This window comes from Eublepharis macularius, chromosome 1 (genome assembly GCF_028583425.1).
Source record: "Eublepharis macularius isolate TG4126 chromosome 1, MPM_Emac_v1.0, whole genome shotgun sequence".
NCBI lineage: Eukaryota > Metazoa > Chordata > Lepidosauria > Squamata > Eublepharidae > Eublepharis > Eublepharis macularius.
In genome coordinates this window covers 160,095,457-160,109,077 of record NC_072790.1, presented here as the reverse complement: position 1 = coordinate 160,109,077, position 13,621 = coordinate 160,095,457, and the positions used below count along the sequence as shown (strand labels likewise).

The window sequence follows — 13,621 nt, the reverse complement described above, 5'->3', positions numbered from 1 at the left end:
GGGTAACACACAAAAGAAAATCTGGATGGAGGTCCAATCACATTTCACATAGTGAGTGAGGAGGAGCGAGGCTTCATCTAAAAAGCCACTTCCATGACACACAACATTTGACATTTCTTTTAGTCATACATGATACCACAAACTACAAAAATCAAGCTGCTTCCTTACAAAACAATTCTCCATGTAGCTTTCATTGCCATTGTGAATGCAAGAGGTATTTGTAGTTGCAACAGGGCATCCAGACAGTCGCTCCCCCTGCATTCTCCTTGCTTCACACACACCCTGCACCTCCAGAGGGCTTTTTCTAAAGTCAGCAACTGACATACTGCTATAGTACTACAACATTATGATCTGTCCTCCAAATTCACAGCTCTTATTCAAAAACAAAAGGGAAATCTCTAGCCCCCTTCACTGTAGATATACAAAGCATCTCTGAAATGAAAAGTGCTATATATTTACTTTAACAAACTCAGAGAATGCAGATGAACTACTTCACAGATCAATCTAACAATATAATGCTGTAATGATGTGTTAATTTCCTTTTTTAAAAAAAAAAACCCAAAAGCTTTCCAATGGCAGGGAGAATGGCAGCTGGGGAAAGAGCTGAAAGAACAAAAAAGATGCAGGTGTAGGCGGGACCTGCAAAAATGCGCACACCCTCTTGCTCAGACGACATACAAACACATGTCAACAACAGCCTTTCCAAGAAGAGCATACCAAATCAGTTATGGGAAAGATAACAGCAAGGCAGAGATGATGTCTGAATGTTCTAAACTCCTGTTCTAGTTTTGATGTTATACCACAGCAAAACTTCCATGAGGAATCAGCCTATAACTATAAAAAAACAAAACAAAACTCAAGTTTTCCAAATCAGGACACAAGACTATAACTCTATTCACACTTGCAGTGAAAATCGCACTAAATTCAGAGAAAGTTCTGAAACTATATATAAAAGATCCAGCTTTAAACATTTATTATCTGGCCAAGGAAACATAGCAACGACTCAGTGACTAGGAGGGTGTCCTCCAAAAAAAAATTCCAAAAACTCCAGATCTGGGTTTCAGGAAACTCGAGAAAAAAAATCCAGGAAAAATTCTCTGATCCGTGTAAAACAGATTAGAAAATCCTTGATTTATAGTTTTCCCCATAGGGAATAATGGCTATCTGGGGGTTATTCAGGGGGCAAGACGTGCACGGAAAGTAGACTATAAATTAAATTAAATAATTTTTTCAAGCAAACTTCACCAGCCTACTCATAACTGTCTTCTAAAGACCCACCAAGTTTCAGGAATATTGGGTCCTAGAGTCCAATTCTACGAGCCCCTGAAGAAGGTACCTCTGGTGTCAGTTTCTGTTCCATGGATCTTCCCAAAAATATCCGCACCAATCAGATCAAGCAGAGACAGATTCAGTAAATGGATTTTTTAAAATTCAGGAATCACAGTACAACCAACTAACATAAGGCAATTGCTGAGAATGACTGTTTAACTGTAACAATGCTGACTATATACTCCTTGCCCCTCCATTTTCCTATGGAACGGAACTCTTGGCTTTGACAGCCTTTCAATGCTAGAAAACTTAACTGTAATTATGTAACTTCCCTACCTTCTATAACTGGCAGGCTAACTCCTGTCAGACATTAAACTGCAACTATGTAACTTCTGCCTTCTATGCCAGACAGGTTAACCCGTCTGACATTCTCCCCCCCCTTATTTTCAACTCCCCCTCAGTTTATCTGGATATTGTTTGTGAAACTCAACTAATTTTGGAGCTTTAACATCTTCCGCTGTGACCCACTCTTGGTAACTTTGATTAAAATGTTTCCACCGAATAAGGTATAATAGTTTCCCTCATTTGTGTTTTGAATCCAGACTAGATTCTACTTCATGATGCAGTTGGCCATTCACCATCACAGCAGGGGGAGTCCCCGGTTCTGGGTGCCACTGGTCTGGATCTGGTGCCCTTTTTAGGAGGCTGCAATGGAAAAGGGGTGGACACTCTTTAAATTCTTTGGCAGTTTTAATCTTACTGTTACTCCATTAATGGAGTAACATTATTTCAAATGGGCCTACGAACTTCCAACCTAATTTTTTACTAGACTGTTCTTCCCATAACTTCTTTGTAGATATAAATACCCATCCTCCTACTTTTAAGTCCCATTAAGGCGAGCGCTTCTTGTCTGTTTGGGCCTTGTAACCCTCTTTTGCTTTCCTCAGAGTCTGTGAAATTAGGTCCCACCGTTCTACAATTCCCCTCCACCAACTGTGGAGTTCAGTTTTCTCCTCTCCTCCTTTCTCTGGATGAGTGGCTCTAATAAACAGCATCGCCTTGCCCTCAAACCCTTGGGTAATCTTGAAAGGCGACACTCCGGTAGAGCTGTGAATGCTGTTGTTATAACAGTATTCAGTGAAAACTAAATATTCTGTCCAATTATCCTGCTGATAGTTTATATAACACCTTAGAAATTGTTCTAACACCTGATTGACCCTTTCCATCTGCCCATCAGTTTCTGGATGGTATCCCAATGACATCCTTTGGGTGATACCAGTCACTTCTATTGTTTCCAAAATTTAGCAATAAACTGTGGGCCTCTATCCAAAATTACTTTATCAGGGAAAGAGTGAAGCATCACTACGTGCGACATGAACAGACTGGCTAGCTTCTTGGCTGTGTGTAGCTTGGCACAAGGGACAAAATGAGCCTGTTTAAGAGAACAGGTCCACCACCACCTAATCACTGTCTTTCCTTTACTCGGAAGAAGATCCGTGATAAAATCCATTGATACTACAGACCGAGGTCAAGGGGGGTTCTCCATTAGTTGTAACAATCCTGGTGGTTTTCCTCCTCTCGGTTTTCCCATTAAGCATAGTTGAAAGGTGGCCACATTTTGGGCCACCAGAACTGCCTTTGGATTAGATTCAATGTTTTGAGGTAGCCAAAATGGCCTGCTAGCTTACTATCATGGCAATTTTTTAATATTTCTCCCCTCAGTCCCGATGGAATATACATCTTCCCATTTTGATACCAACATCCATTTATCCTCTTTTCCAATTGCTCTGGTAATCCCTCTCGATTCTTTTTCTAGTTCTCTCTTCGCAATCCATGGAAAGGGAAGGCAGCGGGGAAGTCCCCTTTCTAGTTTAGTTCCTAGAAACTACTGCCCCCCATTGGGCAGGGGAAAACATTGTGTCTACCACCTCCTCTCTGTGGCTAGCATGCTGTGGGAGGTGAGACAGGGCATCTGCCAAAAAATTCGACTTCCCCTGGAAGTGTTTACGGATGAAATTAAATCTGGAGAAAAACTCTGCCCATCTTAGCTGCTTCACTCCCAGTTTGTACGGTTTTCTCAAAGCTTCCAAGTTCCTGTGGTCTGTCCACACCTCGAAAGGTACCCCAGCCTCTTCCAACCAATGCTGCCATGTGCTTAAAGCCAGTTGAACAGCGGCTGCTTCCTTATCTCAGACCGCCCAGTGCTATTCGGCATCTGAATTTTTTTTTTAATATGTAAGCACAGGGATGCATCTTCCCATCTTCCCCTTCTTGTAATAGAACTCCTCCCATAGCCATATCACTTGCATCTACCTGTATTATGAACTTATGAGCTTCATTTGGGTGGTGCAATACTGGCTCAGAGGTAAACCTAGATTTTAATTCCGTAAATACTCTCTAGCATTCCCCAGACCATACTAACTTTGTGCTTGGTTTAGTTCCATTCGGGCCTCTCCCTTTGGTTTTTAGTAAATCAGTGAGTGGTAATGCAACTTGGGCAAAATTCCTAATAAAGGATCTATAAAAATTCGCGAATCCCAAAAAAGATTGCAATTGTCTTCTAGTTCAGGGGGCTTCCCACCCTAACACTGCTTCCATTTTTGCCAGATCCATTCCCAAACCTTTATGGGACCCCCACTAGCCTAGAAGGTCCAATGCTTTCCTGTGGAATTCACATTTAGAAAGCTTGGCAAATAATCGATGCTGAAGCAGGCTTCTTAACACTTCTCTTACTAGCTTCACATGGGAAGCAAGGTCCTGCGTGTACACCAGTACATCATCCAAATAGACCACCACCCCTTTGTACAAATACTTATGCAAAGCATTGTTAATTAGGTTCATGAACACTCCTGGGGCCCCTTGTAGACCAAATGGCATTACTTGGCTCAGTGGAGTGTTAAATGCCGTTTCCCATTCGTCATCCTTTTTTATTCGTACCCTGAAATACACATCACGTAAGTCTAGTTTTGTGAATATCTTTCCTTGAACTACTACCCCCAAGATATCCCTAATAAGTGGGAGAGGGTAAGCATTGGACATGGAGACCACATTAATTCCCTGATAACCAGTACATAACCTCAACCCCCCCCCATCTCTTTTTTTCCTGAATACCACTGGTGCAGCATGGGGAGATTTTGCTGGGCGGATAAAACCCCTAGCTAGGTTTTTATCTATGAACTTGTGCAATTCCTCCCTCTCCCCTAAACTCATTGAATATAGTTTCTCTTGTGGTAGCTTTCCCCCCGGTATTAGTTCAATCGCACAATCAGTTGACCGATGAGGGGGCAGTTCATCCGCCTCTCCTTCTTCGAACACTTTGCTCTGGTCCTGATATTCTGGAGGAATCTTATCCCTCTCTTCCACGGTTAAACATATAGCATCAGTGATAGGAGGGGGTTGGGACCCCACGGAGGGGGTTGGGGACCCCCCCCCACTGGTCACTCCACGTATGTTTATAACAATGTTTCGAGGGAAAAATCCAACTCGCCTGCTTTCCACTTAACATATGGGTCATGATCGTACAGCCATCTCACCCCTAGCACCAGCGGGAACTTTGTGGCTGTGCTGACCACGAAAGTCCTGAACTCCCAGTGGTGCCCTATCCCTATCGGAATCGGTTCGGTTTCAAATCCGAGGGAGGTCCCTTCATGACCGTACCATCCATTTGTTCAAACACTAATGGTTCTGGCAGTTAGTATACATTTAGTCCCAGTTCTGTCACTAGAGAGGGGGCAATCAAGTCTCTAGTACACCCCGAGTTGATCTATGTCCTAACTCGGAGATTGGTCCCCCACCTTGGATTCAGCAGGGTGATGACACAGAAGAATAAAGCTCCCTTCTGTCTCACCTTCGTTGGCACCTGCTCCTCCGTGACCTGCCGACCGGTACCCTTTACAGCAGGTCTCCGTCATTTCCCGCAAGTGGTTTGGTGTCTCCTTTGTCAGTTGAGGATGACCCCCCACTATATACCTCAGTGTCCCCGTGCACTCAAGCCACTGCCCCTGCCGTCTCCTTCTCGGCGTGACAAGTCTAGGCCGCCTCTCTTGAGTCCTTTTCAGCTTCTGTCTTTGTTTTGGGTACACTCTTCTTGTCTTGTCCCCTATTCTCGATCTCGCAAGCTAGCTGGATCCATCCTAATAAGGTTCTCAGATCATCCTGTACCAGGGCCTTAGCCACCAAATCTGGATTTAAGCCAGCTCGGAAAAATTCAATTTTCACTCCCACTGTCGAATCCCTCAGCTTAGCCGCGTGCTCTCTAAACTCGGATGCATGCTCGCGTACAGGGCGATTGCCCTGCCTCAGGCACTTCAGGTAGGTTCTTGCTCTCTCTTCCTTCAAAGGGTCTTCATATTGCTCTTTACCAGCTTGAACGAACACGTTTACATTTTGTCACTCGGGGGCTTGTGCCACATAGAGAGTTACGTACCATTTGGCCACTGACCCCCCCCCTAAACGGGACCCGATATAGCTCACCCGGCTGAGGTCACTGGGGAAGGTATGGCCCCACTTGCGTAAAAACTCCCCCACCTGTACCAGGAGGTACGCCAGGTCTTCAGGGTCCCCCTCAAATCGTGCTTCTAACTTCCGCCAACTCAGGGGGGTTTGATCCTGGATCAAGGGCCCCACTGGTTGATCGTGATAAGATGGTGTGTGGATTCCCTGTTGAAAGGGTAGTAAGGAAGAAGGGTCCCTGGGTAAATTGGAACGTCTCTGTGGAAAATCGGCTGGGGCTCTCAATACTTGGGTGCTTTGCAGGAGTTCTCTCATTCCTCCCACTATCGCCCTCATTGCTTCTTTAAGCTCTTCTACTTCCTTCCGTAGAGCTTGTACTTCCCTGGTGTCACAGCCTTTGGAGTCTTCCCCCTGTTTCCTCTTCGCTCTCTTCTCTCTCATCACTCAGGACAGCTTCTTCCTTCCCCCCACTTGGCATGAAAAGCTTAGACCTCCTCCTATCTCTAAGCTCTCTGTCTGCAGTGGCACAGGAATGAGGAACCCAGCTTCAGGGAGTCACTGCCAGCCAGGATAGGAAGTCCAGGTCTGTCTGCAGTATTATCCCAGGCCCCCTCACCTCCTCTGCCTTTAAGCTTGGATTCCTCCCACTGAGTTCCTTGGTCTCCTTCAGATTTCACCAGACTGCTCTTTCTTGGCTCGACTGCCATTTTGCAGGGGCCAACAGTGTGTTCTCTGTGGTCCATAGGAGGAAAAGATGATTCTCAGCAAAATGTCAATTTCTGTTCCATGGATCTTCCCAAAAATATCCGCACCAATCAGATCAGGCAGAGACAGATTCAGTAAATGGATTTTTTAAATTCAGGAAACACAGTACAACCAAATAACATAAGGTGATTGCCGAGAATGACTGTTTAACTGTAACAATGCTGACTATATACTCCTTGCCCCTCCATTTTCCTATGGAACGGAACTCTTGGCTTTCAACACTAGAAGACTCAACTGTAACTATGTAACTTCCCTACCTTCTATAACTGGCAGGCTAACTCCTGTCAGACATTAAACTGCAACTATGTAACTTCTGCCTTCTATGCCAGACAGGTTAACCCGTGTCTGACATCTGGCCATTCGCCATTTCCAAGCAGGCTCTCAGGCAGAAACACACAAGGGCAAAGCTGCCAGTGGCCAAAGGCACTCCCAAATGCAAGAGGAAGCCCAACAGAACCAAACTGAAACAAGGGAATGAATGGAATCCCCCAAGAACACGTAGTACACACTCCCAGTATACATGGTCTGAGAGCCAAAATCGAAGTCTTAAAAGTTCTGTGGATGAGCATGACCATAGTGAATCAAGGGGACCAACATCAAACCAGAAAATCATGTCAAAACAGAGAATTCCAGTCAAACCAAACTCATGCAAGGGACACTGTCGCAACTTAACCCAACTGAACCAGTGTCACTCACAGAAGCCAAGCAGACAAGGAGAGCTCCTGCATGGATTGCCCCCCTCTCTGCCTCACTCCTGCTCCATCCTACCACTGCCTCACTTCCCCTTCCCTTCTCCCCCTTCCCCTTGGGGAAAAAACACGAGAAACCAAGGAAACAGCCAGCCAGAGACCGAAGTCATATTTCCTGGATTTAACTGGATTTATTTGAAGGTCTGGATCTGGGTTCCCAGATCAGATCCTGGATTCTCTGATTTTAAGAAAATAACCTCATGGGAAGACACACAGAACAGTAATTTTTACCTCAATTTAATAATCTTTCCTTATGTGATAAGAGCCTGCTAGGAAACCTGGAGACTACACAGCAGGTACTTTTAGAAATTTGACTGGAAACATTACTTTATTAGAAATCAAATGATTAACCTGCTTACCACCTTTACTAAAATTAATCTCATGCTGGAACGCTAAACAGAAGTGCAACATGTGAAGTATTTTTCAATGTATGTAGAAGTGAAGTATTTTTCAATGTGTGTAGATGATACAATCTGAACCTTACAGCCCAATTCTCTGCATGCTTACTTCGAAGTGAACCCCACTGAGTTTGATGTGAGCTACTCCCTGATAACTCTGATCAGGAGTGCAATCCTAAGAATAGTTTTCTGTGAGTAATTTCCCATTGAAAAGCAGGAATCCAAGTAGACCTGCTTAGTCTTCCTGTTTCATATGCACTTTTAGCTAAAACGAATAGGAAAACAAAATAACTAAGTGCTCAGAAACTAAAGGGGAAATAAATGAACTCCACATGTACAATACATGGTTTAGGAATCATTATACATGGTTACATTTCTTTAAAAACTTTTTGAATTAGCAGTGTTTGGTCTCTCGACCTTTTGAGACAGAATAATGAGGGATACCTCATGAACATAAAGCTAAGTAGGAAACATTACAGAAAGCTCACAACTATCTCTTAATGGCTGTTTTATCCATTAGGACAGCACCATTAATACAGGTACCATACAAAAATCCCTAAAAGCCCTTTAAAAACTTACAATTCACATTTAGACTAAGGAGGGTGAGAATACAATGAGAGGAGAGTGCTGCTGTGTAAGTAAATGGATATGTACATGTTCCATTGCATATTTCTCAGGCCAAAGTTTTCTTGGGAATAAAAGATTAGGATGTTAAGCAAAGGCTTTACACAAGGATGAGTTTTGAGAGGGGAAAGAGGCCACAACACACACATTGTCTGGGAAGTAACTTCATTGTTGCAATCATTAGACTGTCCAGACTATAAACACAGAGAGACTCACCAAATTTTGAACTGGTAGAATTCAACCACACTTTGGACAGACTAAAACATGAAAACTGGAAAACATGCAATGAAGTGGGAAGCTAGTGAATATTTTAACTAATTAAAAAAAATTTAAAAGAACACAAAGGAATTGTAAATGTGCAATGGATTAACAACTGCTATATCTTAATTACATCCTTCAGAAAATGTGATCTTCCCTGATTACCACTAGAACAATAACCACATGACATGGCTTCACATGCAGATCTTCTTTTATATCCTTTCCCCGTCAAGAAAATTATGAATACCTAACCCAAGGCAACACAATATTAGCACAGCCACAGACATGCTTATGCCATAACCATCACATCACACAGCCAAAGAAAGGTAAGAGCTATGGTTTTTATCAGTCATGGAACCATGCAGCTGGCCTACAATCAAAATAGTAACTGTTAAGGAGAAGCAAGATGAAGTTAGATGAAGCAGTGCAACTTTGTCAATGTGCAAGATGGATGAAAGGGCTGTCTTTTATCATCTTTGCTTATGATATCTATAGTGACCATCAGTGATGAACAAGCTACCCATTTCTGGGTTCAGAGCATGTTTTAGAAAACATTAGAGCTTTGAACTAGTAATAGGATGCCCATACAATAAGAAAGTCTATCATCTGTTCCAGAAATGTACTGCTTTTATGTCTAATTATGAATCTGAAATTGATTAACTGCCAGTAAACAGCTCTTATTATGCATTTTGCAGCTAAACTGGACCTTTACACTTATCTCCATTAAATGAACTTGCATCCAGTAAATAAATTCCTTCAACCTTTTCAAAGCATAGACTGAGCTCTAACAACCCTGCATGCAGCTACTTTTCAAATACCTGATTTTGGGCGGAAATATAGAATAGTTTCCCCCATGTCCTGTTCAAATTACAAAAGAACAGAACTGACAATATTCCTGTATTTTTGTTTCTATATAGTTAAAATCTAACACCTAGAGATGCCATTTAAAAAATCTTAGGTATCTCAAATGACTATTTCTCCAGTAATGTTCACAAAAAAATCTCTTAAACATATGCACTGTGTAATTTCAACAGTTTTCCATCAGTAATAGTATTAAGTAGTACCTAAGAGCTGCAATCGGTCCTTGGCCATTGCCAAATTTGTCATCATTTTACACTGGAGACGTCGAGCTCGTTCATAATGATCACCTTTAAAAGAAAATTAAATACGCAAATGAGGGCACAGTTACAACAACAGCGCTGTCTCCTACTCTACAAAATGAGTATGAAATAAATACTAAAATTAGAGCCAACTTTTAAAATAAAACACCCCCTCTCAAAGTATCTGACACAGCAAGAAGCTTCCATGATGCTCTGCATGGTTACCTAACATTACAACAAGCCTGGACATGCTCTTTTTCCTTTTGGTACAGCTGCACATACAAGAAATGGACGCAAATGAGCACAGTAGATAGAACATGTTCAGGCCAGTTATGTTTCTCTACTGAACACTTAAGACTTCTCCCTGTTCAGATTTTCAAAATGCTTATGTGAGCAGCAACAGGGTCTTTCTAGAAAACTTTATATATTTCAGACTAGAGGTTTATAAAAACCAAATGCAAGATCCAAAGGAAAACATTAAATCATTGATTTCAATATGTGCCTAGCACCCTCATTAATTTCCGGAGTTAAGCATGTGCCTGTCCCTCTGATATCAAGGGAACGAAAAAAAAAGTCTACCTTTTGACTGGACCTTAATTCATGTTTAATCAAAGAAAATAACAAGTGAGATTATTACTGTGTGAGATGCTTCTTAATGCTTGACATTGCAATTCTAATATAATAGTTTTGCTAATTACATACAGAACAGAGAAGGTGGCATGGTTCAGCCTGATCAGATCTCAGAAGCTAAGGAGGGGTTAGCACTTGTACTGGGTACCACAAAGAAAGACTCTGCAAAGAGATACACCAGCAAATCACCTCTGCTTCTTACTTGCCTTGAAAGCCCCTTGCTGGGGTCACCATGAGTAATTTTTACTTGATGGCCCATATGTATGTAATTACATACAAAACAGAAGTACCATCTTCCATCAAAGGTAAATATGCAATTGAGGTTTTAATCCTGTGCCTAAGAGCAAATACAATACAAAGAACCACACCTGAACAAACATGAACCAAAACAAAGACGAAATCGATATGATCCCTCCCCACTAAAACCTGACCATTTTATAGATTTTCTAATAAAAGATCTTGTTTTTAAAAGTCCCACTATAGCAGGACACGTTCTGTGCTTATGAGTCATCCTACTGAATACATCATTCCTGTATTTTGAACTCTTCTTACACAGTTTGGATGTTCATAGGCTTTTATGTTCAAGGGCTGGGAGCTAACGGACAGGATGAAGGTCTAGCAGAGGAAGTAATGGAAGGCAGCTTTGTACCGTAGTGAGTTGCCCAACTCTCCACTTGGTTCTCATCCATTCACTATACAAGTTGACATCGTTGCCAAAACCTTTATTCTGAACTTCAACAGATACCCAATACTTGAACAACAAGCAACATGCTCTATTTGCTGAGGTCTTCACAATGTTCCAAGTATAACGAAAAAAATGAATCTACTTTAAGTGGTCTTACTAAGAATCCCACTGAATTTAATAGGTCTTACTTCCAAATAAGCATAAATATGTTTGGACTGTAAAGCTGCAAATGAACTGTAAAGTTGCAATCCTATGTACAAGAGCCACTGCAAGTGTCACAGCTTTTACGTGGCTTACTTTAAGCAAGCTGATCTGTAAACCTGCATGCAGACAGCTTATATTCCATTAACTTTAGTTGTGTTTATTTATTTATTTCATTTATAGTCCGCCTTTCTCACTGAGACTCAAGGCGGATTACATAGTGTGAGATTAGTACAATCAGCAGCAAGGACAAAGGTAGGCATTTCCATACAGTGTCAATGACATTTCCATAAACAATATCACAGTGTAAATGAATACAAGTTTACAAAGACATAGCATTAGCAAGAATCCAATACGGGACTGAAGAACTGCCGAAACAGAACATAATCAATTCTAGGACTGAATAAGACAACATGAAGCACAAGTAATACATAGGAGTACATATTTAAAGCAACAGATAATATGTAAGACAACAAAATGGTGAAGTCTATGATTCCTAACTCATTAGCAAAACATCTGAGACCACCTCCCTACAATACCGCCCTCCTATCTAAGTAAAAAGCATTTTTGAATTCACTTTTTGCATTGTTTGCAGAAAGCCAAGAGCACGGGGGCTCTCCTGACCTCCTCAGGCAGGCCATTCTACAGGGTAGGGGCCACCACAGAGAAAGCCCATGTATGGGCTGCTGTTGATTTTGCCCATGTGTAGGTTGGCACTTGCAAGAGACCCTGTTCGGATGAACAAAACTGCCATGGAGGGACATAGGGAGGGAGATGGTCCTGTAAGTATGTCAGGCCAAGGCCATGAAGAGCTTTGTATGTAATAACCAGTACCTTGAATTGAGCATGATAACTGATAGGTAGCCAAGGGAGTGACGGTAGGATGGGAGTGATGTTCATGCTCCTGCTCGCTCCTGCTAACCATTGAGCTGCAGCATTTTGCACCAATTGGAGCCTCCTAGTTAACTGAGATGGGAGACCAACGCACAGTGGATTACAATAGTCAAGTTTTGATGTTACCATAGCATGGATCCAGGTGGCCAAGTGGATTTAAGCAATCCATGCGGATTTAGAACAAATCAGACCCATACAATTTGCTCTCTCTCACTAAAGAGTGTGGAAGAACAGTCCAATATTTAGATAAATACGCATAAATGAGTATCACCATACAGGAACAAGTACTACATCAGTTCAGCACATATGAGCCAAGCAGGCCACCAAACCTTTACTGACCTGGATCAGCATTAATCCAGCTCAACTTGAATAACAGCTGAACTTTAACCAACAAATTTAATGTCTGAAAAGCAGGCAACCCAACTGTTCTGTGAGCCAGGATGATGTAGCAGTTAGTGTCAGACAAGGATCTGGGCGGTCCAGGTTGAAATCCCTACTCTGCCTTGAAGCTCTCTGGGTTACCTTGGGCCAGTCACTCTCTCAGTTTACTCTATCCCACAGAATAGCTGCAAGAATAAAATGGGAGAAAGCCGTGTATGCCACCTTCTTGGAGAAGGATAAAAATTTATCTAAGAGAGCTCCTGATGTGCAGACATGAACATGTGATTATGTTTATGAAAAGCTTCCTCTGCCAACAAACTGCTCTTTTGAGGGGGGAAAAAGCTGGCCTGCTCTTGTGCTTTATTCATTTGACAATTCTTTTTTAGGCATGTGCATTGAACTAAACAGCATATAACCTTAAGGAACTTTTACTTGCTCTGAAGATCTCATCACAAGGCAAGGCAATAACATAAAAACAGAACTAGGCCTTTTTTACTTCAATCAAAAAATTATTGAAGATTTTTTTTGCTGAAATATTACCATGTCCACTCTCTACCATATGGTTTTCTCATTCAGACTTATTCTCTAGCCCAATTTATTAGAAGGAAAAAAGTCAAGACAAGCACACATATACCAGCATGCACAATTTCATACACCCAAGGTTGGCTTACCTTGGCCTGTAACTAGTACAGCTATTCCTTTCTCCAGTTCTTCAATTCCTTTTCTGTACCATTCCACAGCTTGCTCCTTTTGTCCTGCTGAAAAAAAATATTTTCTTCATCATGAAAAAGTACCATCTCAACTACAGACAGTGAACAAAGCCTAAATGTTATCTACTATTTCTGCGATACCTTATTTCTTTTACTTCATGTATATCCCCCCTCTCCCCAATGGGAACCCAAAGCAGCATACATCATTCTCCTCGCCTCCATTTTAGCCTCAAAAAACCCTGTGAAATTGCTTAGATTGAGTGTAAGACTGGCCCAAGGTCAACCAGCAAGCTTCCACAGCAGACCCTGATTTAAACTTGGATCTCTCACATCCTAAGCCAACACTAACCTTTACACCACACTGCAAAATGTATCAATTGTGCAGCATGATCTTATGCATATAAATTCAGAAGAATTTTCCATTAAGTTCAACAGGACATACTCTCATGCTTGCACATGACTGCAACTCTATTAACTTTTAAGAGTACTTCCAAATAAACAATAT

The 13,621-nt window shown here is 41.9% G+C and overlaps 1 protein-coding gene across 6 annotated transcripts in view; it reads right to left on the bottom strand.

The window, feature by feature from the left end:
- The window catches only part of SPAST (spastin), a 64,040-nt gene that overhangs the window by 48,777 nt on the left and 1,642 nt on the right, over nucleotides 1-13,621 (bottom strand). For 3 of the 6 annotated variants that reach the window (XM_054987632.1, XM_054987648.1, XM_054987664.1), the window contains exons 2-3: nucleotides 13,078-13,164; nucleotides 9,580-9,663 (exon numbers count right to left, since the gene is read on the bottom strand). In XM_054987632.1, coding sequence (XP_054843607.1) covers nucleotides 9,580-9,663; nucleotides 13,078-13,164 — 171 coding nt within the window. The remainder of the gene's footprint in view (nucleotides 1-9,579; nucleotides 9,664-13,077; nucleotides 13,165-13,621) is intronic. The other 3 variants (XM_054987639.1, XM_054987656.1, XM_054987671.1) reach the window with 1 other exon arrangement.